Genomic DNA, 26,529 nt, shown 5'->3' with positions numbered 1-26,529 from the left:
CAAAGCCTCTCCCGGCTTAAAGGAAAATATAACACATCCACATACCGTGGGCTTCCAGTCCATTAAATGTCCATAGTGGAGTCTCCACACTCTGGCTCCAGCCAGCGAACACAAGTCACTGTGGTTGCTTCCTGCAGCCTCCAGCCCTCTCCATCCAGGCTGCAGTCTTTTCCACAGTCCTCTCCATCCAGGCTGCAGTCTTTTCCACAGTCCTCTCCAGCCAGGCTGCAGTCTTTTCCACAGTCCTCTCCATCCAGGCTGCAGTATTTTCCACAGTCCTCTCCAGCCAGGCTGCAGTCTTTTCCACAGTCCTCTCCATCCAGGCTGCAGTCTTTTCCACAGTCCTCTCCATCCAGGCTGCAGTCTTTTCCACAGTCCTCTCCAGCCAGGCTGCAGTCTTTTCCACAGTCCTCTCCAGCCAGGCTGCAGTCTTTTCCACAGCCCTCTCCAGCCAGGCTGCAGTCTTTTCCACAGTCCTCTCCAGCCAGGCTGCAGTATTTTCCACAGTCCTCTCCAGCCAGGCTGCAGTCTTTTCCACAGTCCTCTCCAGCCAGGCTGCAGTCTTTTCCACAGTCCTCTCCAGCCAGGCTGCAGTCTTTTCCACAGTCCTCTCCAGCCAGGCTGCAGTCTTTTCCACAGTCCTCTCCAGCCAGGCTGCAGTCTTTTCCACAGCCCTCTCCAGCCAGGCTGCAGTCTTTTCCACAGTCCTCTCCATCCAGGCTGCAGTCTTTTCCACAGTCCTCTCCATCCAGGCTGCAGTCTTTTCCACAGTCCTCTCCATCCAGGCTGCAGTCTTTTCCACAGTCCTCTCCAGCCAGGCTGCAGTCTTTTCCACAGTCCTCTCCAGCCAGGCTGCAGTCTTTTCCACAGTCCTCTCCAGCCAGGCTGCAGTCTTTTCCACAGTCCTCTCCAGCCAGGCTGCAGTATTTTCCACAGTCCTCTCCAGCCAGGCTGCAGTCTTTTCCACAGTCCTCTCCATCCAGGCTGCAGTCTTTTCCACAGTCCTCTCCATCCAGGCTGCAGTCTTTTCCACAGTCCTCTCCGGCCAGGCTGCAGTCTTTTCCACAGTCCTCTCCAGCCAGGCTGCAGTCTTTTCCACAGTCCTCTCCAGCCAGGCTGCAGTCTTTTCCACAGTCCTCTCCAGCCAGGCTGCAGTCTTTTCCACAGTCCTCTCCATCCAGGCTGCAGTCTTTTCCACAGTCCTCTCCATCCAGGCTGCAGTCTTTTCCACAGTCCTCTCCAGCCAGGCTGCAGTCTTTTCCACAGTCCTCTCCAGCCAGGCTGCAGTCTTTTCCACAGCCCTCTCCAGCCAGGCTGCAGTCTTTTCCACAGTCCTCTCCATCCAGGCTGCAGTCTTTTCCACAGTCCTCTCCATCCAGGCTGCAGTCTTTTCCACAGTCCTCTCCAGCCAGGCTGCAGTCTTTTCCACAGTCCTCTCCAGCCAGGCTGCAGTCTTTTCCACAGTCCTCTCCAGCCAGGCTGCAGTCTTTTCCACAGTCCTCTCCATCCAGGCTGCAGTCTTTTCCACAGTCCTCTCCAGCCAGGCTGCAGTCTTTTCCACAGTCCTCTCCAGCCAGGCTGCAGTCTTTTCCACAGTCCTCTCCAGCCAGGCTGCAGTCTTTTCCACAGTCCTCTCCATCCAGGCTGCAGTCTTTTCCACAGTCCTCTCCATCCAGGCTGCAGTCTTTTCCACAGTCCTCTCCAGCCAGGCTGCAGTCTTTTCCACAGTCCTCTCCAGCCAGGCTGCAGTCTTTTCCACAGTCCTCTCCATCCAGGCTGCAGTCTTTTCCACAGTCCTCTCCAGCCAGGCTGCAGTATTTTCCACAGTCCTCTCCAGCCAGGCTGCAGTCTTTTCCACAGTCCTCTCCAGCCAGGCTGCAGTCTTTTCCACAGTCCTCTCCAGCCAGGCTGCAGTCTTTTCCACAGTCCTCTCCATCCAGGCTGCAGTCTTTTCCACAGTCCTCTCCATCCAGGCTGCAGTCTTTTCCACAGTCCTCTCCAGCCAGGCTGCAGTCTTTTCCACAGTCCTCTCCAGCCAGGCTGCAGTCTTTTCCACAGTCCTCTCCATCCAGGCTGCAGTCTTTTCCACAGTCCTCTCCAGCCAGGCTGCAGTATTTTCCACAGTCCTCTCCAGCCAGGCTGCAGTCTTTTCCACAGTCCTCTCCAGCCAGGCTGCAGTCTTTTCCACAGTCCTCTCCAGCCAGGCTGCAGTCTTTTCCACAGTCCTCTCCAGCCAGGCTGCAGTATTTTCCACAGTCCTCTCCATCCAGGCTGCAGTCTTTTCCACAGTCCTCTCCAGCCAGGCTGCAGTCTTTTCCACAGTCCTCTCCATCCAGGCTGCAGTCTTTTCCACAGTCCTCTCCAGCCAGGCTGCAGTCTTTTCCACAGTCCTCTCCAGCCAGGCTGCAGTCTTTTCCACAGTCCTCTCCAGCCAGGCTGCAGTCTTTTCCACAGTCCTCTCCATCCAGGCTGCAGTCTTTTCCACAGTCCTCTCCAGCCAGGCTGCAGTCTTTTCCACAGTCCTCTCCATCCAGGCTGCAGTCTTTTCCACAGTCCTCTCCAGCCAGGCTGCAGTCTTTTCCACAGTCCTCTCCAGCCAGGCTGCAGTCTTTTCCACAGTCCTCTCCAGCCAGGCTGCAGTCTTTTCCACAGTCCTCTCCATCCAGGCTGCAGTATTTTCCACAGTCCTCTCCATCCAGGCTGCAGTCTTTTCCACAGTCCTCTCCAGCCAGGCTGCAGTCTTTTCCACAGTCCTCTCCAGCCAGGCTGCAGTCTTTTCCACAGTCCTCTCCATCCAGGCTGCAGTCTTTTCCACAGTCCTCTCCAGCCAGGCTGCAGTATTTTCCACAGTCCTCTCCAGCCAGGCTGCAGTCTTTTCCACAGTCCTCTCCAGCCAGGCTGCAGTCTTTTCCACAGTCCTCTCCATCCAGGCTGCAGTCTTTTCCACAGTCCTCTCCAGCCAGGCTGCAGTATTTTCCACAGTCCTCTCCAGCCAGGCTGCAGTCTTTTCCACAGTCCTCTCCAGCCAGGCTGCAGTCTTTTCCACAGTCCTCTCCAGCCAGGCTGCAGTCTTTTCCACAGTCCTCTCCATCCAGGCTGCAGTCTTTTCCACAGTCCTCTCCAGCCAGGCTGCAGTCTTTTCCACAGTCCTCTCCAGCCAGGCTGCAGTCTTTTCCACAGTCCTCTCCAGCCAGGCTGCAGTCTTTTCCACAGTCCTCTCCAGCCAGGCTGCAGTCTTTTCCACAGTCCTCTCCAGCCAGGCTGCAGTATTTTCCACAGTCCTCTCCAGCCAGGCTGCAGTCTTTTCCACAGTCCTCTCCAGCCAGGCTGCAGTCTTTTCCACAGTCCTCTCCAGCCAGGCTGCAGTCTTTTCCACAGCCCTCTCCAGCCAGGCTGCAGTATTTTCCACAGTCCTCTCCAGCCAGGCTGCAGTATTTTCCACAGTCCTCTCCAGCCAGGCTGCAGTCTTTTCCACAGCCCTCTCCAGCCAGGCTGCAGTCTTTTCCACAGTCCTCTCCAGCCAGGCTGCAGTCTTTTCCACAGTCCTCTCCAGCCAGGCTGCAGTCTTTTCCACAGCCCTCTCCAGCCAGGCTGCAGTATTTTCCACAGTCCTCTCCAGCCAGGCTGCAGTCTTTTCCACAGTCCTCTCCATCCAGGCTGCAGTCTTTTCCACAGTCCTCTCCAGCCAGGCTGCAGTCTTTTCCACAGTCCTCTCCAGCCAGGCTGCAGTCTTTTCCACAGTCCTCTCCATCCAGGCTGCAGTCTTTTCCACAGTCCTCTCCAGCCAGGCTGCAGTATTTTCCACAGTCCTCTCCAGCCAGGCTGCAGTCTTTTCCACAGTCCTCTCCATCCAGGCTGCAGTCTTTTCCACAGTCCTCTCCAGCCAGGCTGCAGTATTTTCCACAGTCCTCTCCAGCCAGGCTGCAGTCTTTTCCACAGTCCTCTCCAGCCAGGCTGCAGTCTTTTCCACAGTCCTCTCCAGCCAGGCTGCAGTCTTTTCCACAGTCCTCTCCAGCCAGGCTGCAGTCTTTTCCACAGTCCTCTCCAGCCAGGCTGCAGTCTTTTCCACAGTCCTCTCCAGCCAGGCTGCAGTCTTTTCCACAGTCCTCTCCATCCAGGCTGCAGTCTTTTCCACAGTCCTCTCCATCCAGGCTGCAGTCTTTTCCACAGTCCTCTCCAGCCAGGCTGCAGTCTTTTCCACAGTCCTCTCCAGCCAGGCTGCAGTCTTTTCCACAGTCCTCTCCATCCAGGCTGCAGTCTTTTCCACAGTCCTCTCCAGCCAGGCTGCAGTCTTTTCCACAGTCCTCTCCAGCCAGGCTGCAGTCTTTTCCACAGTCCTCTCCAGCCAGGCTGCAGTCTTTTCCACAGTCCTCTCCAGCCAGGCTGCAGTCTTTTCCACAGTCCTCTCCAGCCAGGCTGCAGTCTTTTCCACAGTCCTCTCCAGCCAGGCTGCAGTATTTTCCACAGTCCTCTCCAGCCAGGCTGCAGTCTTTTCCACAGTCCTCTCCATCCAGGCTGCAGTCTTTTCCACAGTCCTCTCCAGCCAGGCTGCAGTCTTTTCCACAGTCCTCTCCAGCCAGGCTGCAGTCTTTTCCACAGTCCTCTCCAGCCAGGCTGCAGTCTTTTCCACAGTCTTCTCCATCCAGGCTGCAGTCTTTTCCACAGTCCTCTCCAGCCAGGCTGCAGTCTTTTCCACAGTCCTCTCCAGCCAGGCTGCAGTCTTTTCCACAGTCCTCTCCAGCCAGGCTGCAGTCTTTTCCACAGTCCTCTCCAGCCAGGCTGCAGTCTTTTCCACAGTCCTCTCCAGCCAGGCTGCAGTCTTTTCCACAGTCCTCTCCATCCAGGCTGCAGTCTTTTCCACAGTCCTCTCCAGCCAGGCTGCAGTATTTTCCACAGTCCTCTCCAGCCAGGCTGCAGTATTTTCCACAGTCCTCTCCATCCAGGCTGCAGTCTTTTCCACAGTCCTCTCCAGCCAGGCTGCAGTCTTTTCCACAGTCCTCTCCAGCCAGGCTGCAGTCTTTTCCACAGCCCTCTCCAGCCAGGCTGAAGTATTTTCCACAGTCCTCTCCAGCCAGGCTGCAGTCTTTTCCACAGTCCTCTCCAGCCAGGCTGCAGTCTTTTCCACAGTCCTCTCCATCCAGGCTGCAGTCTTTTCCACAGTCCTCTCCAGCCAGGCTGCAGTCTTTTCCACAGTCCTCTCCAGCCAGGCTGCAGTCTTTTCCACAGTCCTCTCCATCCAGGCTGCAGTCTTTTCCACAGTCCTCTCCATCCAGGCTGCAGTCTTTTCCACAGTCCTCTCCAGCCAGGCTGCAGTCTTTTCCACAGTCCTCTCCAGCCAGGCTGCAGTCTTTTCCACAGTCCTCTCCAGCCAGGCTGCAGTCTTTTCCACAGTCCTCTCCATCCAGGCTGCAGTCTTTTCCACAGTCCTCTCCAGCCAGGCTGCAGTATTTTCCACAGTCCTCTCCAGCCAGGCTGCAGTATTTTCCACAGCCCTCTCCAGCCAGGCTGCAGTCTTTTCCACAGTCCTCTCCAGCCAGGCTGCAGTCTTTTCCACAGTCCTCTCCATCCAGGCTGCAGTCTTTTCCACAGTCCTCTCCAGCCAGGCTGCAGTCTTTTCCACAGTCCTCTCCATCCAGGCTGCAGTCTTTTCCACAGTCCTCTCCATCCAGGCTGCAGTCTTTTCCACAGCCCTCTCCAGCCAGGCTGCAGTATTTTCCACAGTCCTCTCCAGCCAGGCTGCAGTCTTTTCCACAGTCCTCTCCAGCCAGGCTGCAGTCTTTTCCACAGTCCTCTCCAGCCAGGCTGCAGTCTTTTCCACAGCCCTCTCCAGCCAGGCTGCAGTATTTTCCACAGTCCTCTCCAGCCAGGCTGCAGTATTTTCCACAGTCCTCTCCAGCCAGGCTGCAGTCTTTTCCACAGCCCTCTCCAGCCAGGCTGCAGTCTTTTCCACAGTCCTCTCCAGCCAGGCTGCAGTCTTTTCCACAGTCCTCTCCAGCCAGGCTGCAGTCTTTTCCACAGTCCTCTCCAGCCAGGCTGCAGTATTTTCCACAGTCCTCTCCAGCCAGGCTGCAGTCTTTTCCACAGTCCTCTCCAGCCAGGCTGCAGTCTTTTCCACAGTCCTCTCCAGCCAGGCTGCAGTATTTTCCACAGTCCTCTCCAGCCAGGCTGCAGTCTTTTCCACAGTCCTCTCCAGCCAGGCTGCAGTCTTTTCCACAGTCCTCTCCAGCCAGGCTGCAGTATTTTCCACAGTCCTCTCCAGCCAGGCTGCAGTCTTTTCCACAGTCCTCTCCAGCCAGGCTGCAGTCTTTTCCACAGTCCTCACCTGGACTGATTTCCAGAAGTCTGTCTCCAGTCTTCACACAGACTGAGATCTCCAGCACACATCCTCCATGTGCAGCACTCTCAGACCTCCTCCTGTCTCTAAAACCAAACAGTCTCTTAAACCCAACCGGATACACCCACAGGTGGAGGTCTGTGATTCTCCAGCCCTGTCCATCACACCGGTCATAGTTTAAAGGGAACCTAACCCTTAATTACAACCCAAGTTCTGTGGAACTACAAGTCCCACACTCACACCTTAAGTTCAATATCGCAGGGGATCCTTCACTGCGACACACAGCAACCATCCACAACATTGGTGGTCGCTACCTCACAATATCTATTTATCTATCTCTATATCTCGCTATCTATCTGTCTATCCATTATCTCTCTATCTATCCCTCTATCTATCCATTATATCTCTATCTATCCATTATCTCTATCTATCTATCAAATCAAATCAAATCAAATCAAATAAGCTTTATTGGCAGGACCAAATACAAATTAGTTTTGCCAAAGCAAGTGTACATTAGGGGCTGGGGCTGTGGGGATGGTGGGTGGGGACTGTAGGAAGGATGGATGGGGCTCATCCAGGGTGGGGACTGTGGGGGCACTTCTAGGATGGGGGCTATGGAAGTCCATGGCTTATGATGGGGCATATCCACGGTGGGACTGTGGTAACGGTGGATGGGACATATCCAGGGTGGGGATCTATCTATCTATCTATCTATCCATTATCTCTCTATCTATCTATCCCCCTATCTATCTATCTATCTATCTATCTATCTATCTATCCCTCTATCTATCTATCTATCTATCTATCCATTATCTCTCTATCTATCTATTATCTATCCATTATCTCTCTATCTATCCCTCTATCTATCTATCCCTCTATCTATCCCTCTATCTATCTATCCCTCTATCTATCTATCTATCCCTCTATCCCTCTATCTATCTATCTATCTATCCCTCTATCTATCTATCTCTCTATCTATCCCTCTATCTATCTATCCCTCTATCTATCTATCTATCTATCTATCTATCTATCTATCTATCTATCTATCTATCCCTCTATCTATCTATCTATCTATCTATCTATCTATCTATCTATCTATCTATCCCTCTATCTATCTATCTATCTATCTATCTATCTATCTATCTATCTATCTATCTATCTATCTATCTATCTATCTATCCCTCTATCTATCCCTCTATCTATCCCTCTATCTATCTATCTATCTATCTATCTATCTATCTATCCCTCTATCTATCTATCCCTCTATCTATCTATCCCTCTATCTATCTATCTATCTATCTATCTATCTATCTATCTATCTATCTATCCCTCTATCTATCTATCCCTCTATCTATCTATCTATCTATCTATCTATCTATCTATCTATCTATCTATCTATCTATCTATCTATCTATCTATCCCTCTATCTATCTATCTATCCCCCTATCTATCTATCTATCCCTCTATCTATCTATCTCTCTATCTATCCCTCTATCTATCTATCCCTCTATCTATCTATCTATCTATCTATCTATCTATCTATCTATCTATCTATCTATCCCTCTATCTATCTATCTATCTATCTATCTATCTATCTATCTATCTATCTATCTATCCCTCTATCTATCTATCTATCTATCTATCCCTCTATCTATCTATCTATCTATCCCTCTATCTATCCCTCTATCTATCCCTCTATCTATCTATCTATCTATCTATCTATCCCTCTATCTATCTATCCCTCTATCTATCTATCCCTCTATCTATCTATCTATCTATCCCTCTATCTATCCCTCTATCTATCTATCTATCTATCTATCTATCTATCTATCTATCTATCCCCCTATCTATCTATCCCCCTATCTATCTATCCCTCTATCTATCTATCCCTCTATCTATCTATCCCTCTATCTATCTATCCCTCTATCTATCCCTCTATCTATCTATCTATCTATCTATCTATCTATCCCTCTATCTATCTATCTATCCGTCTATCTATCTATCTATCTATCTATCTATCTATCTATCTATCTATCTATCTATCTATCTATCTATCCCTCTATCTATCTATCCCTCTATCTATCTATCCCTCTATCTATCTATCTATCCCTCTATCTATCTATCCCTCTATCTATCCCTCTATCTATCTATCTATCTATCTATCTATCTATCTATCTATCTATCTATCCCTCTATCTATCTATCTATCTATCTATCTATCTATCCCTCTATCTGTCTATCTATCTATCTATCTATCTATCCCTCTATCTATCCCTCTATCTATCTATCTATCTATCCATTATCTATCTATCTATCCCTCTATCTATCTCTATCTTTCGCAGGAGGCAGACTATTCTCAGACTATTCTCACTTGCTCCTTTTTGCTGCTTTTTTCAGGTAAGGTGACAGAGAACATTGAAGAGTTTGTAAACAGCTGGAGGGAGGATTTACCTCAGAAATCGTGGATGAATCTCTCAATCCCTCTGGAGTACGAGCCGCCATGTGCTGCATTATCACAGCTGGAGAGAAAGGTACCACGGCCAGGGGGCAGCGAGATCCTGGACCCACAGGATTCTTTTCTGGGATAGGTGATGTGAATAGGGGGCAGGTCAGGGGATGGAGAGCAGGAATATGGGGCTGTAGAGGATGGAGAGCAGGAATATGGGGCTGTAGAGGATGGAGAGCAGGAATATGGGGCTGTACAGAGGGTGGAGAGCAGGAATATGGGGCTGTAGAGGATGGAGAGCAGGAATATGGGGCTGTAGAGGATGGAGAGCAGGAATATGGGGCTGTAGAGGATGGAGAGCAGGAATATGGGGCTGTAGAGGATGGAGAGCAGGAATATGGGGCTGTAGAGGATGGAGAGCAGGAATATGAGGCTGTAGAGGATGGAGAGCAGGAATATGAGGCTGTACAGAGGATGGAGAGCAGGAATATGAGGCTGTACAGAGGATGGAGAGCAGGAATATGAGGCTGTAGAGGATGGAGAGCAGGAATATGGGGCTGTAGAGGATGGAGAGCAGGAATATGGGGCTGTACAGAAGCTGTAGAGCAGGAATATGGGGCTGTACAGAGGATGGAGAGCAGGACTATGGGGCTGTACAGAGGATGGAGAGCAGGAATATGGGGCTGTAGAGGATGGAGAGCAGGAATATGGGGCTGTAGAGGATGGAGAGCAGGAATATGAGGCTGTACAGAGGATGGAGAGCAGGAATATGGGGCTGTACAGAGGATGGAGAGCAGGAATATGGGGCTGTACAGAGGATGGAGAGCAGGAATATGGGGCTGTACAGAGGATGGAGAGCAGGAATATGGGGCTGTACAGAAGCTGTAGAGCAGGAATATGGAGCTGGACAGAGGATGGAGAGCAGGAATATGGGGCTGTAGAGGATGGAGAGCAGGAATATGGGGCTGTAGAGGATGGAGAGCAGGAATATGGGGCTGTAGAGGATGGAGAGCAGGAATATGGGGCTGTAGAGGATGGAGAGCAGGAATATGGGGCTGTACAGAAGCTGTAGAGCAGGAATATGGGGCTGTACAGAGGATGGAGAGCAGGACTATGGGGCTGTACAGAGGATAGAGAGCAGGAATATGGGGCTGTAGAGGATGGAGAGCAGGAATATGGGGCTGTAGAGGATGGAAAGCAGGAATATGAGGCTGTACAGAGGATGGAGAGCAGGAATATGGGGCTGTACAGAGGATGGAGAGCAGGAATATGGGGCTGTAGAGGATGGAGAGCAGGAATATGGGGCTGTAGAGGATGGAGAGCAGGAATATGGGGCTGTAGAGGATGGAGAGCAGGAATATGGGGCTGTAGAGGATGGAGAGCAGGAATATGAGGCTGTAGAGGATGGAGAGCAGGAATATGAGGCTGTACAGAGGATGGAGAGCAGGAATATGAGGCTGTACAGAGGATGGAGAGCAGGAATATGGGGCTGTAGAGGATGGAGAGCAGGAATATGGGGCTGTAGAGGATGGAGAGCAGGAATATGGGGCTGTAGAGGATGGAGAGCAGGAATATGAGGCTGTACAGAGGATGGAGAGCAGGAATATGGGGCTGTACAGAGGATGGAGAGCAGGAATATGAGGCTGTAGAGGATGGAGAGCAGGAATATGGGGCTGTAGAGGATGGAGAGCAGGAATATGGGGCTGTACTGTACAGAGGATGGAGAGCAGGACTATGGGGCTGTACAGAGGATGGAGAGCAGGAATATGGGGCTGTAGAGGATGGAGAGCAGGAATATGGGGCTGTAGAGGATGGAGAGCAGGAATATGAGGCTGTACAGAGGATGGAGAGCAGGAATATGGGGCTGTACAGAGGATGGAGAGCAGGAATATGGGGCTGTACAGAGGATGGAGAGCAGGAATATGGGGCTGTACAGAGGATGGAGAGCAGGAATATGGGGCTGTACAGAAGCTGTAGAGCAGGAATATGGAGCTGGACAGAGGATGGAGAGCAGGAATATGGGGCTGTAGAGGATGGAGAGCAGGAATATGGGGCTGTAGAGGATGGAGAGCAGGAATATGGGGCTGTAGAGGATGGAGAGCAGGAATATGGGGCTGTAGAGGATGGAGAGCAGGAATATGGGGCTGTACAGAAGCTGTAGAGCAGGAATATGGGGCTGTACAGAGGATGGAGAGCAGGACTATGGGGCTGTACAGAGGATAGAGAGCAGGAATATGGGGCTGTAGAGGATGGAGAGCAGGAATATGGGGCTGTAGAGGATGGAAAGCAGGAATATGAGGCTGTACAGAGGATGGAGAGCAGGAATATGGGGCTGTACAGAGGATGGAGAGCAGGAATATGGGGCTGTACAGAGGATGGAGAGCAGGAATATGGGGCTGTACAGAGGATGGAGAGCAGGAATATGAGGCTGTACAGAGGATGGAGAGCAGGAATATGGGGCTGGACAGAGGATGGAGAGCAGGAATATGAGGCTGTACAGAGGATGGAGAGCAGGAATATGAGGCTGTACAGAGGATGGAGAGCAGGAATATCGGGCTGTACAGAGGATGGAGAGCAGGAATATGGGGCTGTACAGAGGATGGAGAGCAGGAATATGGGGCTGTACAGAGGATGGAGAGCAGGAATATGAGGCTGTACAGAGGATGGAGAGCAGGAATATCGGGCTGTACAGAGGATGGAGAGCAGGAATATGGGGCTGTAGAGGATGGAGAGCAGGAATATGGGGCTGTACAGAAGCTGTAGAGCAGGAATATCGGGCTGTACAGAGGATGGAGAGCAGGAATATGGGGCTGTACAGAGGATGGAGAGCAGGAATATGGGGCTGTAGAGGATGGAGAGCAGGAATATGGGGCTGTACAGAAGCTGTAGAGCAGGAATATGGGGCTGTACAGAGGATGGAGAGCAGGAATATGGGGCTGTATAGAGGATGGAGAGCAGGAATATGGGGCTGTAGAGGATGGAGAGCAGGAATATGAGACTGTACAGAGGATGGAGAGCAGGAATATGAGGCTGTACAGAGGATGGAGAGCAGGAATATGGGGCTGTACAGAGGATGGAGAGCAGGAATATGGGGCTGTACAGAGGATGGAGAGCAGGAATATGAGGCTGTAAAGGATGGAGAGCAGGAATATGGGGCTGTACAGAAGATGGAGAGCAGGAATATGGGGCTGTAGAGGATGGAGAGCAGGAATATGAGGCTGTAAAGAGGATGGAGAGCAGGAATATGGGGCTGTACAGAGGATGGAGAGCAGGAATATGGGGCTGTACAGAGGATGGAGAGCAGGAATATGGGGCTGTAGAGGATGGAGAGCAGGAATATGGGGCTGTAGAGGATGGAGAGCAGGAATATGGGGCTGTACAGAAGCTGTAGAGCAGGAATATGGGGCTGTACAGAGGATGGAGAGCAGGAATATGAGGCTGTACAGAGGATGGAGAGCAGGAGTAGGGGACTGTACAGAGGATGGAGAGCAGGAATATGGGGCTGTAGAGGATGGAGAGCAGGAATATGGGGCTGTAGAGGATGGAGAGCAGGAATATGGGGCTGTAGAGGATGGAGAGCAGGAATATGGGGCTGTACAGAGGATGGAGAGCAGGAATATGAGGCTGTAGAGGATGGAGAGCAGGAATATGAGGCTGTAGAGGATGGAGAGCAGGAATATGGGGCTGTACAGAGGCTGGAGAGCAGGAATATGAGGCTGTACAGAGGATGGAGAGCAGGAATATGGGGCTGTACAGAGGATGGAGAGCAGGAATATGGGGCTGTACAGAGGATGGAGAGCAGGAATATGGGGCTGTACAGAGGATGGAGAGCAGGAATATGAGGCTGTACAGAGGATGTAGAGCAGGAATATGGGGCTGTACAGAGGATGGAGAGCAGAAATATGGGGCTGTACAGAGGATGGAGAGCAGGAATATGAGGCTGTACAGAGGATGGAGAGCAGGAATATGGGGCTGTACAGAGGATGGAGAGCAGGAATATGAGGCTGTACAGAGGATGAAGAGCAGGAATATGGGGCTGTAGAGGATGGAGAGCAGGAATATGGGGCTGTAGAGGATGGAGAGCAGGAATATGGGGCTGTACAGAAGCTGTAGAGCAGGAATATGGGGCTGTACAGAGGATGGAGAGCAGGACTATGGGGCTGTAGAGGATGGAGAGCAGGAATATGGGGCTGTAGAGGATGGAGAGCAGGAATATGGGGCTGTACAGAGGATGGAGAGCAGGAATATGGGGCTGTATAGAGGATGGAGAGCAGGAATATGGGGCTGTATAGAGGATGGAGAGCAGGAATATGGGGCTGTACAGAGGCTGGAGAGCAGGAATATGGGGCTGTACAGAGGATGGAGAGCAGGAATATGGGGCTGTAGAGGATGGAGAGCAGGAATATGGGGCTGTACAGAGGATGGAGAGCAGGAATATGGGGCTGTATAGAGGATGGAGAGCAGGAATATGGGGCTGTATAGAGGATGGAGAGCAGGAATATGGGGCTGTACAGAGGCTGGAGAGCAGGAATATGGGGCTGTACAGAGGATGGAGAGCAGGAATATGAGGCTGTACAGAGGATGGAGAGCAGGAATATGGGGCTGTACAGAGGATGGAGTGCAGGAATATGGGGCTGTACAGAGGCTGGAGAGCAGGAATATGGGGCTGTACAGAGGATGGAGAGCAGGAATATGGGGCTGTATAAAGGATGGAGAGCAGGAATATGGGGCTGTACAGAGGATGGAGAGCAGGAATATGGGGCTGTAGAGGATGGAGAGCAGGAATATGGGGCTGTACAGAGGATGGAGAGCAGGAATATGGGGCTGTACAGAGGATGGAGAGCAGGAATATGGGGCTGTAGAGGATGGAGAGCAGGAATATGAGGCTGTAGAGGATGGAGAGCAGGAATATGAGGCTGTAGAGGATGGAGAGCAGGAATATGGGGCTGTAGAGGATGGAGAGCAGGAATATGGGGCTGTAGAGGATGGAGATCAGGAATATGGGGCTGTACAGAGGATGGAGAGCAGGAATATGAGGCTGTAGAGGATGGAGAGCAGGAATATGGGGCTGTAGAGGATGGAGAGAAGGAATATGGGGCTGTAGAGGATGGAGAGCAGGAATATGGGGCTGTAGAGGCTGGAGAGCAGGAATATGGGGCTGTAGAGGATGTGGAGCAGGAATATGGGGCTGTACAGAGGATGGAGAGCAGGAATATGGGGCTGTATAGAGGATGGAGAGCAGGAATATGGGGCTGTACAGAGGATGGAGAGCAGGAATATGGGGCTGTAGAGGATGGAGAGCAGGAATATGGGGCTGTACAGAGGATGGAGAGCAGGAATATGGGGCTGTACAGAGGATGGAGAGCAGGAATATGGGGCTGTAGAGGATGGAGAGCAGGAATATGGGGCTGTAGAGGATGGAGAGCAGGAATATGGGGCTGTAGAGGATGGAGAGCAGGAATATGGGGCTGTACAGAAGCTGTAGAGCAGGAATATGGGGCTGTACAGAGGATGGAGAGCAGGAATATTGGGCTGTACAGAGGATGGAGAGCAGGAATATGGGGCTGTACAGAGGATGGAGAGCAGGAATATGGGGCTGTAGAGGATGGAGAGCAGGAATATGAGGCTGTACAGAAGCTGTAGAGCAGGAATATGGGGCTGTACAGAGGATGGAGAGCAGGAATATGGGGCTGTAGAGGATGGAGAGCAGGAATATGGGGCTGTACAGAAGCTGTAGAGCAGGAATATGGGGCTGTACAGAGGATGGAGAGCAGGAATATGGGGCTGTACAGAGGATGGAGAGCAGGAATATGGGGCTGTACAGAGGATGGAGAGCAGGAATATGAGGCTGTACAGAGGATGGAGAGCAGGAATATGGGGCTGGACAGAGGATGGAGAACAGGAATATGAGGCTGTACAGAGGATGGAGAGCAGGAATATGAGGCTGTACAGAGGATGGAGAGCAGGAATATCGGGCTGTACAGAGGATGGAGAGCAGGAATATGGGGCTGTACAGAGGATGGAGAGCAGGAATATGAGGCTGTACAGAGGATGGAGAGCAGGAATATCGGGCTGTACAGAGGATGGAGAGCAGGAATATGGGGCTGTAGAGGATGGAGAGCAGGAATATGGGGCTGTACAGAGGATGGAGAGCAGGAATATGGGGCTGTAGAGGATGGAGAGCAGGAATATGGGGCTGTACAGAAGCTGTAGAGCAGGAATATGGGGCTGTACAGAGGATGGAGAGCAGGAATATGGGGCTGTACAGAGGATGGAGAGCAGGAATATGGGGCTGTAGAGGATGGAGAGCAGGAATATGGGGCTGTACAGAAGCTGTAGAGCAGGAATATGGGGCTGTACAGAGGATGGAGAGCAGGAATATGGGGCTGTATAGAGGATGGAGAGCAGGAATATGGGGCTGTAGAGGATGGAGAGCAGGAATATGAGACTGTACAGAGGATGGAGAGCAGGAATATGAGGCTGTACAGAGGATGGAGAGCAGGAATATGGGGCTGTACAGAGGATGGAGAGCAGGAATATGGGGCTGTACAGAGGATGGAGAGCAGGAATATGGGGCTGTATAGAGGATGGAGAGCAGGAATATGGGGCTGTAGAGGATGGAGAGCAGGAATATGAGACTGTACAGAGGATGGAGAGCAGGAATATGAGGCTGTACAGAGGATGGAGAGCAGGAATATGGGGCTGTACAGAGGATGGAGAGCAGGAATATGGGGCTGTACAGAGGATGGAGAGCAGGAATATGAGGCTGTAAAGGATGGAGAGCAGGAATATGGGGCTGTACAGAGGATGGAGAGCAGGAATATGGGGCTGTAGAGGATGGAGAGCAGGAATATGAGGCTGTAAAGAGGATGGAGAGCAGGAATATGGGGCTGTACAGAGGATGGAGAGCAGGAATATGGGGCTGTACAGAGGATGGAGAGCAGGAATATGGGGCTGTAGAGGATGGAGAGCAGGAATATGGGGCTGTAGAGGATGGAGAGCAGGAATATGGGGCTGTACAGAAGCTGTAGAGCAGGAATATGGGGCTGTACAGAGGATGGAGAGCAGGAATATGAGGCTGTACAGAGGATGGAGAGCAGGAGTAGGGGACTGTACAGAGGATGGAGAGCAGGAATATGGGGCTGTAGAGGATGGAGAGCAGGAATATGGGGCTGTACAGAGGATGGAGAGCAGGAATATGGGGCTGTACAGAGGCTGGAGAGCAGGAATATGAGGCTGTACAGAGGATGGAGAGCAGGAATATGGGGCTGTACAGAGGATGGAGAGCAGGAATATGGGGCTGTACAGAGGATGGAGAGCAGGAATATGGGGCTGTACAGAGGATGGAGAGCAGGAATATGAGGCTGTACAGAGGATGGAGAGCAGGAATATGGGGCTGTATAGAGGCTGGAGAGCAGGAATATGGGCCCGTAGAGGATGGAGAGCAGGAATATGGGGCTGTACAGAGGATGGAGAGCAGGAATATGGGGCTGTACAGAGGATGGAGAGCAGGAATATGAGGCTGTACAGAGGATGGAGAGCAGGAATATGAGGCTGTACAGAGGATGGAGAGCAGGAATATGGGGCTGTAGAGGATGGAGAGCAGGAATCTGGGGCTGTACAGAGGATGGAGAGCAGAAATATGGGGCTGTACAGAGGATGGAGAGCAGGAATATGAGGCTGTACAGAGGATGGAGAGCAGGAATATGGGGCTGTACAGAGGATGGAGAGCAGGAATATGAGGCTGTACAGAGGCTGGAGAGCAGGAATATGAGGCTGTACAGAGGATGGAGAGCAGGAATATGGGGCTGTACAGAGGATGGAGAGCAGGAATATGAGGCTGTACAGAGGATGGAGAGCAGGAATATGGGGCTGTAGAGGATGGAGAGCAGGAATATGGGGCTGTACAGAGGATGGAGAGCAGAAATATGGTGCTGTACAGAGGATGGAGAGCAGGAATATGGGGCTGTACAGAGGATGGAGAGCAGAAATATGGGGCTGTACAGAGGATGGAGAGCAGGAATATGGGGCTGTACAGAGGCTGGAGAGCAGGAATATGAGGCTGTACAGAGGATGGAGAGCAGGAATATGGGGCTGTAGAGGATGGAGAGCAGGAATCTGGGGCTGTACAGAGGATGGAGAGCAGAAATATGGGGCTGTACAGAGGATGGAGAGCAGGAATATGAGGCTGTACAGAGGATGGAGAGCAGGAATATGGGGCTGTACAGAGGATGGAGAGCAGGAATATGAGGCTGTACAGAGGATGAAGAGCAGGAATATGGGGCTGTAGAGGATGGAGAGCAGGAATATGGGGCTGTAGAGGATGGAGAGCAGGAATATGGGGCTGTACAGAAGCTGTAGAGCAGGAATATGGGGCTGTACAGAGGATGGAGAGCAGGAATATGGGGCTGTAGAGGATGGAGAGCAGGAATATGGGGCTGTAGAGGATGGAGAGCAGGAATATGGGGCTGTACAGAGGATGGAGAGCAGGAATATGGGGCTGTATAGAGGATGGAGAGCAGGAATATGGGGCTGTATAGAGGATGGAGAGCAGGAATATGGGGCTGTACAGAGGCTGGAGAGCAGGAATATGGGGCTGTACAGAGGCTGGAGAGCAGGAATATGGGGCTGTACAGAGGATGGAGAGCAGGAATATGGGGCTGTATAGAAGATGGAGAGCAGGAATATGGGGCTGTACAGAGGATGGAGAGCAGAAATATGGGGCTGTAGAGGATGGGGAGCAGGAATATGGGGCTGTACAGAGGATGGAGAGCAGGAATATGGGGCTGTATAGAGGATGGAGAGCAGGAATATGGGGCTGTACAGAGGATGGAGAGCAGGAATATGGGGCTGTAGAGGATGGAGAGCAGGAATATGGTGCTGTACAGAGGATGGAGAGCAGGAATATGGGGCTGTAGACGATGGAGAGCAGGAATATGAGGCTGTAGAGGATTGAGAGCAGGAATATGAGGCTGTAGAGGATGGAAAGCAGGAATATGGGGCTGTAGAGGATGGAGAGCAGGAATATGGGGCTGTAGAGGATGGAGAGCAGGAATATGGGGCTGTAGAGGATGGAGAGCAGGAATATGGGGCTGTAGGGGATAGAGATCAGGAATATGGGGCTGTACAGAGGATGGAGAGCAGAAATATGAGGCTGTAGAGGATGGAGAGCAGGAATTTGGGGCTGTAGAGGATGGAGAGCAGGAATATGGGGCTGTAGAGGATGGAGAGCAGGAATTTGGGGCTGTAGAGGCTGGAGAGCAGGAATATGGGGCTGTAGAGGATGGGGAGCAGGAATATGGGGCTGTACAGAGGATGGAGAGCAGGAATATGGGGCTGTATAAAGGATGGAGAGCAGGAATATGGGGCTGTACAGAGGATGGAGAGCAGGAATATGGGGCTGTAGAGGATGGAGAGCAGGAATATGGGGCTGTACAGAGGATGGAGAGCAGGAATATGGGGCTGTACAGAGGATGGAGAGCAGGAATATGGGGCTGTAGAGGATGGAGAGCAGGAATATGAGGCTGTAGAGGATGGAGAGCAGGAATATGAGGCTGTAGAGGATGGAGAGCAGGAATACGGGGCTGTAGAGGATGGAGAGCAGGAATATGGGGCTGTAGAGGATGGAGAACAGGAATATGGGGCTGTACAGAGGATGGAGAGCAGGAATATGAGGCTGTAGAGGATGGAGAGCAGGAATATGGGGCTGTAGAGGATGGAGAGCAGGAATATGGGGCTGTAGAGGATGGAGAGCAGGAATATGGGGCTGTAGAGGCTGGAGAGCAGGAATATGGGGCTGTAGAGGATGTGGAGCAGGAATATGGGGCTGTACAGAGGATGGAGAGCAGGAATATGGGGCTGTATAGAGGATGGAGAGCAGGAATATGGGGCTGTACAGAGGATGGAGAGCAGGAATATGGGGCTGTAGAGGATGGAGACCAGGAATATGGGGCTGTAGAGGATGGAGACCAGGAATATGGGGCTGTACAGAGGATGGAGAGCAGGAATATGGGACTGTACAGAGGATGGAGAGCAGGAATATGGGGCTGTAGAGGATGGAGAGCAGGAATATGAGGCTGTAGAGGATGGAGAGCAGGAATATGAGGCTGTAGAGGATGGAGAGCAGGAATATGGGGCTGTAGAAGATGGAGAGCAGGAATATGGGGCTGTAGAGGATGGAGAGCAGGAATATGGGGCCGTACAGAGGATGGAGAGCAGGAATATGGGGCTGTATAGAGGATGGAGAGCAGGAATATGGGGCTGTATAGAGGATGAAGAGCAGGAATATGGGGCTGTACAGAGGCTGGAGAGCAGGAATATGGGGCTGTACAGAGGATGGAGAGCAGGAATATGGGGCTGTATAGAGGATGGAGAGCAGGAATATGGGGCTGTAGAGGATGGAGAGCAGGAATATGGGGCTGTAGAGGCTGGAGAGCAGGAATATGGGGCTGTAGAGGATGTGGAGCAGGAATATGGGGCTGTACAGAGGATGGAGAGCAGGAATATGGGGCTGTATAGAGGATGGAGAGCAGGAATATGGGGCTGTACAGAGGATGGAGAGCAGGAATATGGGGCTGTAGAGGATGGAGAGCAGGAATATGGGGCTGTACAGAGGATGGAGAGCAGGAATATGGGGCTGTACAGAGGATGGAGAGCAGGAATATGGGGCTGTAGAGGATGGAGAGCAGGAATATGAGGGTGTAGAGGATGGAGAGCAGGAATATGAGGCTGTAGAGGATGGAGAGCAGGAATATGGGGCTGTAGAAGATGGAGAGCAGGAATATGGGGCTGTACAGAGGATGGAGATCAGGAATATGGGGCTGTACAGAGGATGGAGAGCAGGAATATGAGGCTGTAGAGGATGGAGAGCAGGAATATGGGGCTGTAGAGGATGGAGAGCAGGAATATGGGGCTGTAGAGGATGGAGAGTAGGAATATGAGGCTGTAGAGGATGGAGAGCAGGAATATGGGGCTGTAAAGAGGCTGGAGAGTAGGAATATGGGGCTGTAGAGGATGGGGAATATGGGGCTGTACAGAGGATGGAGAGCAGGAATATGGGGCTGTACAGAGGATGGAGAGCAGGAATATGGGGCTGTACAGAGGATGGAGAGCAGGAATATGGGGCTGTAGAGGATGGAGAGCAGGAATATGAGGCTGTAGAGGATTGAGAGCAAGAATATGAGGCTGTAGAGGATGGAGAGCAGGAATATGGGGCTGTAGAGGATGGAGAGCAGGAATATGGGGCTGTAGAGGATGGGGAGCAGGAATATGGGGCTGTAGAGGATGGAAATCAGGAATATGGGGCTGTACAGAGGATGGAGAGCAGGAATATGAGGCTGTAGAGGATGGAGAGCAGGAATATGGGGCTGTAGAGGATGGAGAGCAGGAATATGGGGCTGTAGAGGATGGAGAGCAGGAATATGGGGCTGTAGAGGCTGGAGAGCAGGAATATGGGGCTGTAGAGGATGGGGAGCAGGAATATGGGGCTGTACAGAGGATGGAGAGCAGGAATATGGGGCTGTATAGAGGATGGAGAGCAGGAATATGGGGCTGTACAGAGGATGGAGAGCAGGAATATGGGGCTGTAGAGGATGGAGAGCAGGAATATGGGGCTGTAGAGGATGGAGAGCAGGAATATGGGGCTGTACAGAGGATGGAGAGCAGGAATATGGGGCTGTAGAGGATGGAGAGCAGGAATATGAGGCTGTAGAGGATGGAGAGCAGGAATATGAGGCTGTAGAGGATGGAGAGCAGGAATATGGGGCTGTAGAGGATGGAGAGCGGGAATATGGGGCTGTAGAGGATGGAGAGCAGGAATATGGGGCTGTAGAGGATGGAGAGCAGGAATATGGGGCTGTAGAGGATGGAGAGCAGGAATATGGGGCTGTAGAGGATGGAGATCAGGAATATGGGGCTGTACAGAGGATGGAGAGCAGGAATATGAGGCTGTAGAGGATGGAGAGCAGGAATATGGGGCTGTAGAGGATGGAGAGCAGGAATATGGGGCTGTAGAGGATGGAGAGCAGGAATATGAGGCTGTAGAGGATGGAGAGCAGGATTATGGGGCTGTAAAGAGGCTGGAGAGTAGGAATATGGGGCTGTAGAGGATGGGGAATATGGGGCTGTACAGAGGATGGAGAGCAGGAATATGGGGCTGTACAGAGGATGGAGAGCAGGAATATGGGGCTGTACAGAGGATGGAGAGCAGGAATATGGGGCTGTAGAGGATGGAGAGCAGGAATATGAGGCTGTAGAGGATGGAGAGCAAGAATATGAGGCTGTAGAGGATGGAGAGCAGGAATATGGGGCTGTAGAGGATGGAGAGCAGGAATATGGGGCTGTAGAGGATGGGGAGCAGGAATATGGGGCTGTAGAGGATGGAAATCAGGAATATGGGGCTGTACAGAGGATGGAGAGCAGGAATATGAGGCTGTAGAGGATGGAGAGCAGGAATATGGGGCTGTAGAGGATGGAGAGCAGGAATATGGGGCTGTAGAGGATGGAGAGCAGGAATATGGGGCTGTAGAGGCTGGAGAGCAGGAATATGGGGCTGTAGAGGATGGGGAGCAGGAAGATGGGGCTGTACAGAGGATGGAGAGCAGGAATATGGGGCTGTATAGAGGATGGAGAGCAGGAATATGGGGCTGTACAGAGGATGGAGAGCAGGAATATGGGGCTGTACAGAGGATGGAGAGCAGGAATATGGGGCTGTAGAGGATGGAGAGCAGGAATATGGGGCTGTACAGAGGATGGAGAGCAGGAATATGGGGCTGTAGAGGATGGAGAGCAGGAATATGAGGCTGTAGAGGATGGAGAGCAGGAATATGAGGCTGTAGAGGATGGAGAGCAGGAATATGGGGCTGTAGAGGATGGAGAGCGGGAATATGGGGCTGTAGAGGATGGAGAGCAGGAATATGGGGCTGTAGAGGATGGAGAGCAGGAATATGGGGCTGTAGAGGATGGAGATCAGGAATATGGGGCTGTACAGAGGATGGAGAGCAGGAATATGAGGCTGTAGAGGATGGAGAGCAGGAATATGGGGCTGTAGAGGATGGAGAGCAGGAATATGGGGCTGTAGAGGATGGAGAGCAGGAATATGGGGCTGTAGAGGCTGGAGAGCAGGAATATGGAGCTGTAGAGGATGGGGAACAGGAATATGGGGCTGTACAGAGGATGGAGAGCAGGAATATAAGGCTGTATAGAGGATGGAGAGCAGGAATATGGGGCTGTACAGAGGATGGAGAGCAGGAATATGGGCCTGTACAGAGGATGGAGAGCAGGAATATGGGGCTGTACAGAGGATGGAGAGCAGGAATATGGGGCTGTAGAGGATGGAGAGCAGGAATATGAGGCTGTAGAGGATGGAGAGCAGGAATATGAGGCTGTAGAGGATGGAGAGCAGGAATATGGGGCTGTAGAGGATGGAGAGCAGGAATATGGGGCTGTAGAGGATGGAGATCAGGAATATGGGGCTGTACAGAGGATGGAGAGCAGGAATATGAGGCTGTAGAGGATGGAGAGCAGGAATATGAGGCTGTAGAGGATGGAGAGCAGGAATATGGGGCTGTACAGAGGATGGAGAGCAGGAATATGGGGCTGTAGAGGATGGAGAGCAGGAATATGAGGCTGTAGAGGATGGAGAGCAGGAATATGGGGCTGTAAAGAGGCTGGAGAGCAGGAATATGGGGCTGTAGAGGATGGAGAGCAGGAATATGAGGCTGTAGAGGATGGAGAGCAGGAATATGAGGCTGTAGAGGATGGAGAGCAGGAATATGGGGCTGTAGAGGATGGAGAGCGGGAATATGGGGCTGTAGAGGATGGAGAGCAGGAATATGGGGCTGTAGAGGATGGAGAGCAGGAATATGGGGCTGTAGAGGATGGAGATCAGGAATATGGGGCTGTACAGAGGATGGAGAGCAGGAATATGAGGCTGTAGAGGATGGAGAGCAGGAATATGGGGCTGTAGAGGATGGAGAGCAGGAATATGGGGCTGTAGAGGATGGAGAGCAGGAATATGGGGCTGTAGAGGCTGGAGAGCAGGAATATGGAGCTGTAGAGGATGGGGAACAGGAATATGGGGCTGTACAGAGGATGGAGAGCAGGAATATGGGGCTGTATAGAGGATGGAGAGCAGGAATATGGGGCTGTACAGAGGATGGAGAGCAGGAATATGGGCCTGTACAGAGGATGGAGAGCAGGAATATGGGGCTGTACAGAGGATGGAGAGCAGGAATATGGGGCTGTAGAGGATGGAGAGCAGGAATATGAGGCTGTAGAGGATGGAGAGCAGGAATATGAGGCTGTAGAGGATGGAGAGCAGGAATATGGGGCTGTAGAGGATGGAGAGCAGGAATATGGGGCTGTAGAGGATGGAGATCAGGAATATGGGGCTGTACAGAGGATGGAGAGCAGGAATATGAGGCTGTAGAGGATGGAGAGCAGGAATATGAGGCTGTAGAGGATGGAGAGCAGGAATATGGGGCTGTACAGAGGATGGAGAGCAGGAATATGGGGCTGTAGAGGATGGAGAGCAGGAATATGAGGCTGTAGAGGATGGAGAGCAGGAATATGGGGCTGTAAAGAGGCTGGAGAGCAGGAATATGGGGCTGTAGAGGATGGGGAATATGGGGCTGTACAGAGGATGGAGAGCAGGAATATGGGGCTGTACAGAGGATGGGGAGCATGAATATGGGGCTGTACAGAGGATGGAGAGCAGGAATATGGGGCTGTAGAGGATGGAGAGCAGGAATATGAGGCTGTAGAGGATGGAGAGCAAGAATATGAGGCTGTAGAGGATGGAGAGCAGGAATATGGGGCTGTAGAGGATAAAGAGCAGAAATATGGGGCTGTAGAGGATGGAGAGCAGGAATATGGGGCTGTAGAGGATGGAAATCAGGAATATGGGGCTGTACAGAGGATGGAGAGCAGGAATATGAGGCTGTAGAGGATGGAGAGCAGGAATATGGAGCTGTAGAGGATGGAGAGCAGGAATATGGGGCTGTAGAGGATGGAGAGCAGGAATATGGGGCTGTAGAGGCTGGAGAGCAGGAATATGGGGCTGTAGAGGATGGGGAGCAGGAATATGAGGCTGTACAGAGGATGGAGAGCAGGAATATGGGGCTGTATAGAGGATGGAGAGCAGGAATATGGGGCTGTACAGAGGATGGAGAGCAGGAATATGGGGCTGTAGAGGATGGAGAGCAGGAATATGGGGCTGTAGAGGATGGAGAGCAGGAATATGGGGCTGTACAGAGGATGGAGAGCAGGAATATGGGGCTGTAGAGGATGGAGAGCAGGAATATGAGGCTGTAGAGGATGGAGAGCAGGAATATGAGGCTGTAGAGGATGGAGAGCAGGAATATGGGGCTGTAGAGGATGGAGAGCGGGAATATGGGGCTGTAGAGGATGGAGAGCAGGAATATGGGGCTGTAGAGGATGGAGAGCAGGAATATGGGGCTGTAGAGGATGGAGATCAGGAATATGGGGCTGTACAGAGGATGGAGAGCAGGAATATGAGGCTGTAGAGGATGGAGAGCAGGAATATGGGGCTGTAGAGGATGGAGAGCAGGAATATGGGGCTGTAGAGGATGGAGAGCAGGAATATGGGGCTGTAGAGGCTGGAGAGCAGGAATATGGGGCTGTAGAGGATGGGGAGCAGGAATATGGGGCTGTACAGAGGATGGAGAGCAGGAATATGGGGCTGTATAGAGGATGGAGAGCAGGAATATGGGGCTGTACAGAGGATGGAGAGCAGGAATATGGGGCTGTACAGAGGATGGAGAGCAGGAATATGGGGCTGTAGAGGATGGAGAGCAGGAATATGAGGCTGTAGAGGATGGAGAGCAGGAATATGAGGCTGTAGAGGATGGAGAGCAGGAATATGGGGCTGTAGAGGATGGAGAGCAGGAATATGGGGCTGTAGAGGATGGAGATCAGGAATATGGGGCTGTACAGAGGATGGAGAGCAGGAATATGAGGCTGTAGAGGATGGAGAGCAGGAATATGAGGCTGTAGAGGATGGAGAGCAGGAATATGGGGCTGTAGAGGATGGAGAGCAGGAATATGGGGCTGTAGAGGATGGAGAGCAGGAATATGGGGCTGTAGAGGATGGAGATCAGGAATATGGGGCTGTACAGAGGATGGAGAGCAGGAATATGAGGCTGTAGAGGATGGAGGGAAGGAATATGGGGCTGTAGAGGATGGAGAGCAGGAATATGGGGCTGTAGAGGATGGAGAGCAGGAATATGGGGCTGTAGAGGCTGGAGAACAGAAATATGGGGCTGTAGAGGATGGGGAGCAGGAATATGGGGCTGTACAGAGGATGGAGAGCAGGAATATGGGGCTGTATAGAGGATGGAGAGCAGGAATATGGGGCTGTACAGAGGATGGAGAGCTGGAATATGGGGCTGTAGAGGATGGAGAGCAGGAATATGGGGCTGTACAGAGGATGGAGAGCAGAAATATGAGGCTGTAGAGGATGGAGAGCAGGAATTTGGGGCTGTAGAGGATGGAGAGCAGGAATATGGGGCTGTAGAGGCTGGAGAGCAGGAATATGGGGCTGTAGAGGATGGGGAGCAGGAATATGGGGCTGTACAGAGGATGGAGAGCAGGAATATGGGGCTGTAGAGGATGGAGAGCAGGAATATGGGGCTGTACGGAGGATGGAGAGCAGGAATATGGGGCTGTACAGAGGATGGAGAGCAGGAATATGGGGCTGTAGAGGATGGAGAGCAGGAATATGAGGCTGTAGAGGATTGAGAGCAGGAATATGAGGCTGTAGAGGATGGAGAGCAGGAATATGGGGCTGTAGAGGATGGAGAGCAGGAATATGGGGCTGTAGAGGATGGAGAGCAGGAATATGGGGCTGTAGAGGATGGAGAGCAGGAATATGGGGCTGTACAGAGGATGGAGATCAGGAATATGGGGCTGTACAGAGGATGGAGAGCAGGAATATGGGGCTGTAGAGGATGGAGAGCAGGAATATGAGGCTGTAGAGGATGGAGAGCAGGAATATGGGGCTGTATAGAGGATGGAGATCAGGAATATGGGGCTGTACAGAGGATGGAGAGCAGGAATATGGGGCTGTAGAGGATGGAGAGCAGGAATATGAGGCTGTAGAGGATGGAGAGCAGGAATATGGGGCTGTAGAGGATGGAGAGCAGGAATATGGGGCTGTAGAGGATGGAGAGCAGGAATATGAGGCTGTAGAGGATGGAGAGCAGGAACATGGGGCTGTACAGAGGATGGAGAGCAGGAATATGGTGCTGTACAGAGGATGGAGAGCAGGAATATGGGACTGTAGAGGATGGAGAGCAGTAATATGGGGCTGTACAGAGGATGGAGAGCAGGAATATGGGGCTGTACAGAAGATGGAGAGCAGGAATATGGGGCTGTAGAGGATGGTGAGCAGGAATATGGGGTTGTACAGATGATGGATGCAGGAATATGGGGTTGTAGAGGATGGAGAGCAGGAATATGGGGCTGTAGAGGATGGAGAGCAGGAATATGAGGCTGTAGAGGATCAAGAGCAGGAATATGGGGCTGTACAGAGGATGGAGAGCAGGAATATGGGGCTGTAGAGGATGGAGAGCAGGAATATGAGGCTGTACAGAGGATGGAGAGCAGGATTATGGGGCTGTAGAGGATGGAGAGCAGAAATATGGGGCTGTACAGAGGATGGAGAGCAGGAATATGAGGCTGTAGAGGATGGAGAGCGGGAATATGGGGCTGTACAGAGGATGGAGAGCAGG

At 51.8% G+C, this 26,529-nt stretch overlaps 1 protein-coding gene across 1 annotated transcript in view; it reads left to right on the top strand.

Annotated features, from left to right (window-relative positions):
• Positions 1-26,529, top strand: part of OTOG (otogelin) — a 595,066-nt gene that overhangs the window by 32,213 nt on the left and 536,324 nt on the right. Inside the window, exon 7 of the mRNA XM_075326471.1 lies at positions 8,731-8,864. Within this exon, the coding sequence (XP_075182586.1) occupies positions 8,731-8,864 (134 nt within the window). The remainder of the gene's footprint in view (positions 1-8,730; positions 8,865-26,529) is intronic.

Source organism: Anomaloglossus baeobatrachus, chromosome 10, assembly GCF_048569485.1.
Source record: "Anomaloglossus baeobatrachus isolate aAnoBae1 chromosome 10, aAnoBae1.hap1, whole genome shotgun sequence".
Taxonomy (NCBI): Eukaryota; Metazoa; Chordata; class Amphibia; order Anura; family Aromobatidae; genus Anomaloglossus; species Anomaloglossus baeobatrachus.
This window is presented reverse-complemented; position numbering and strand designations above follow the sequence as displayed.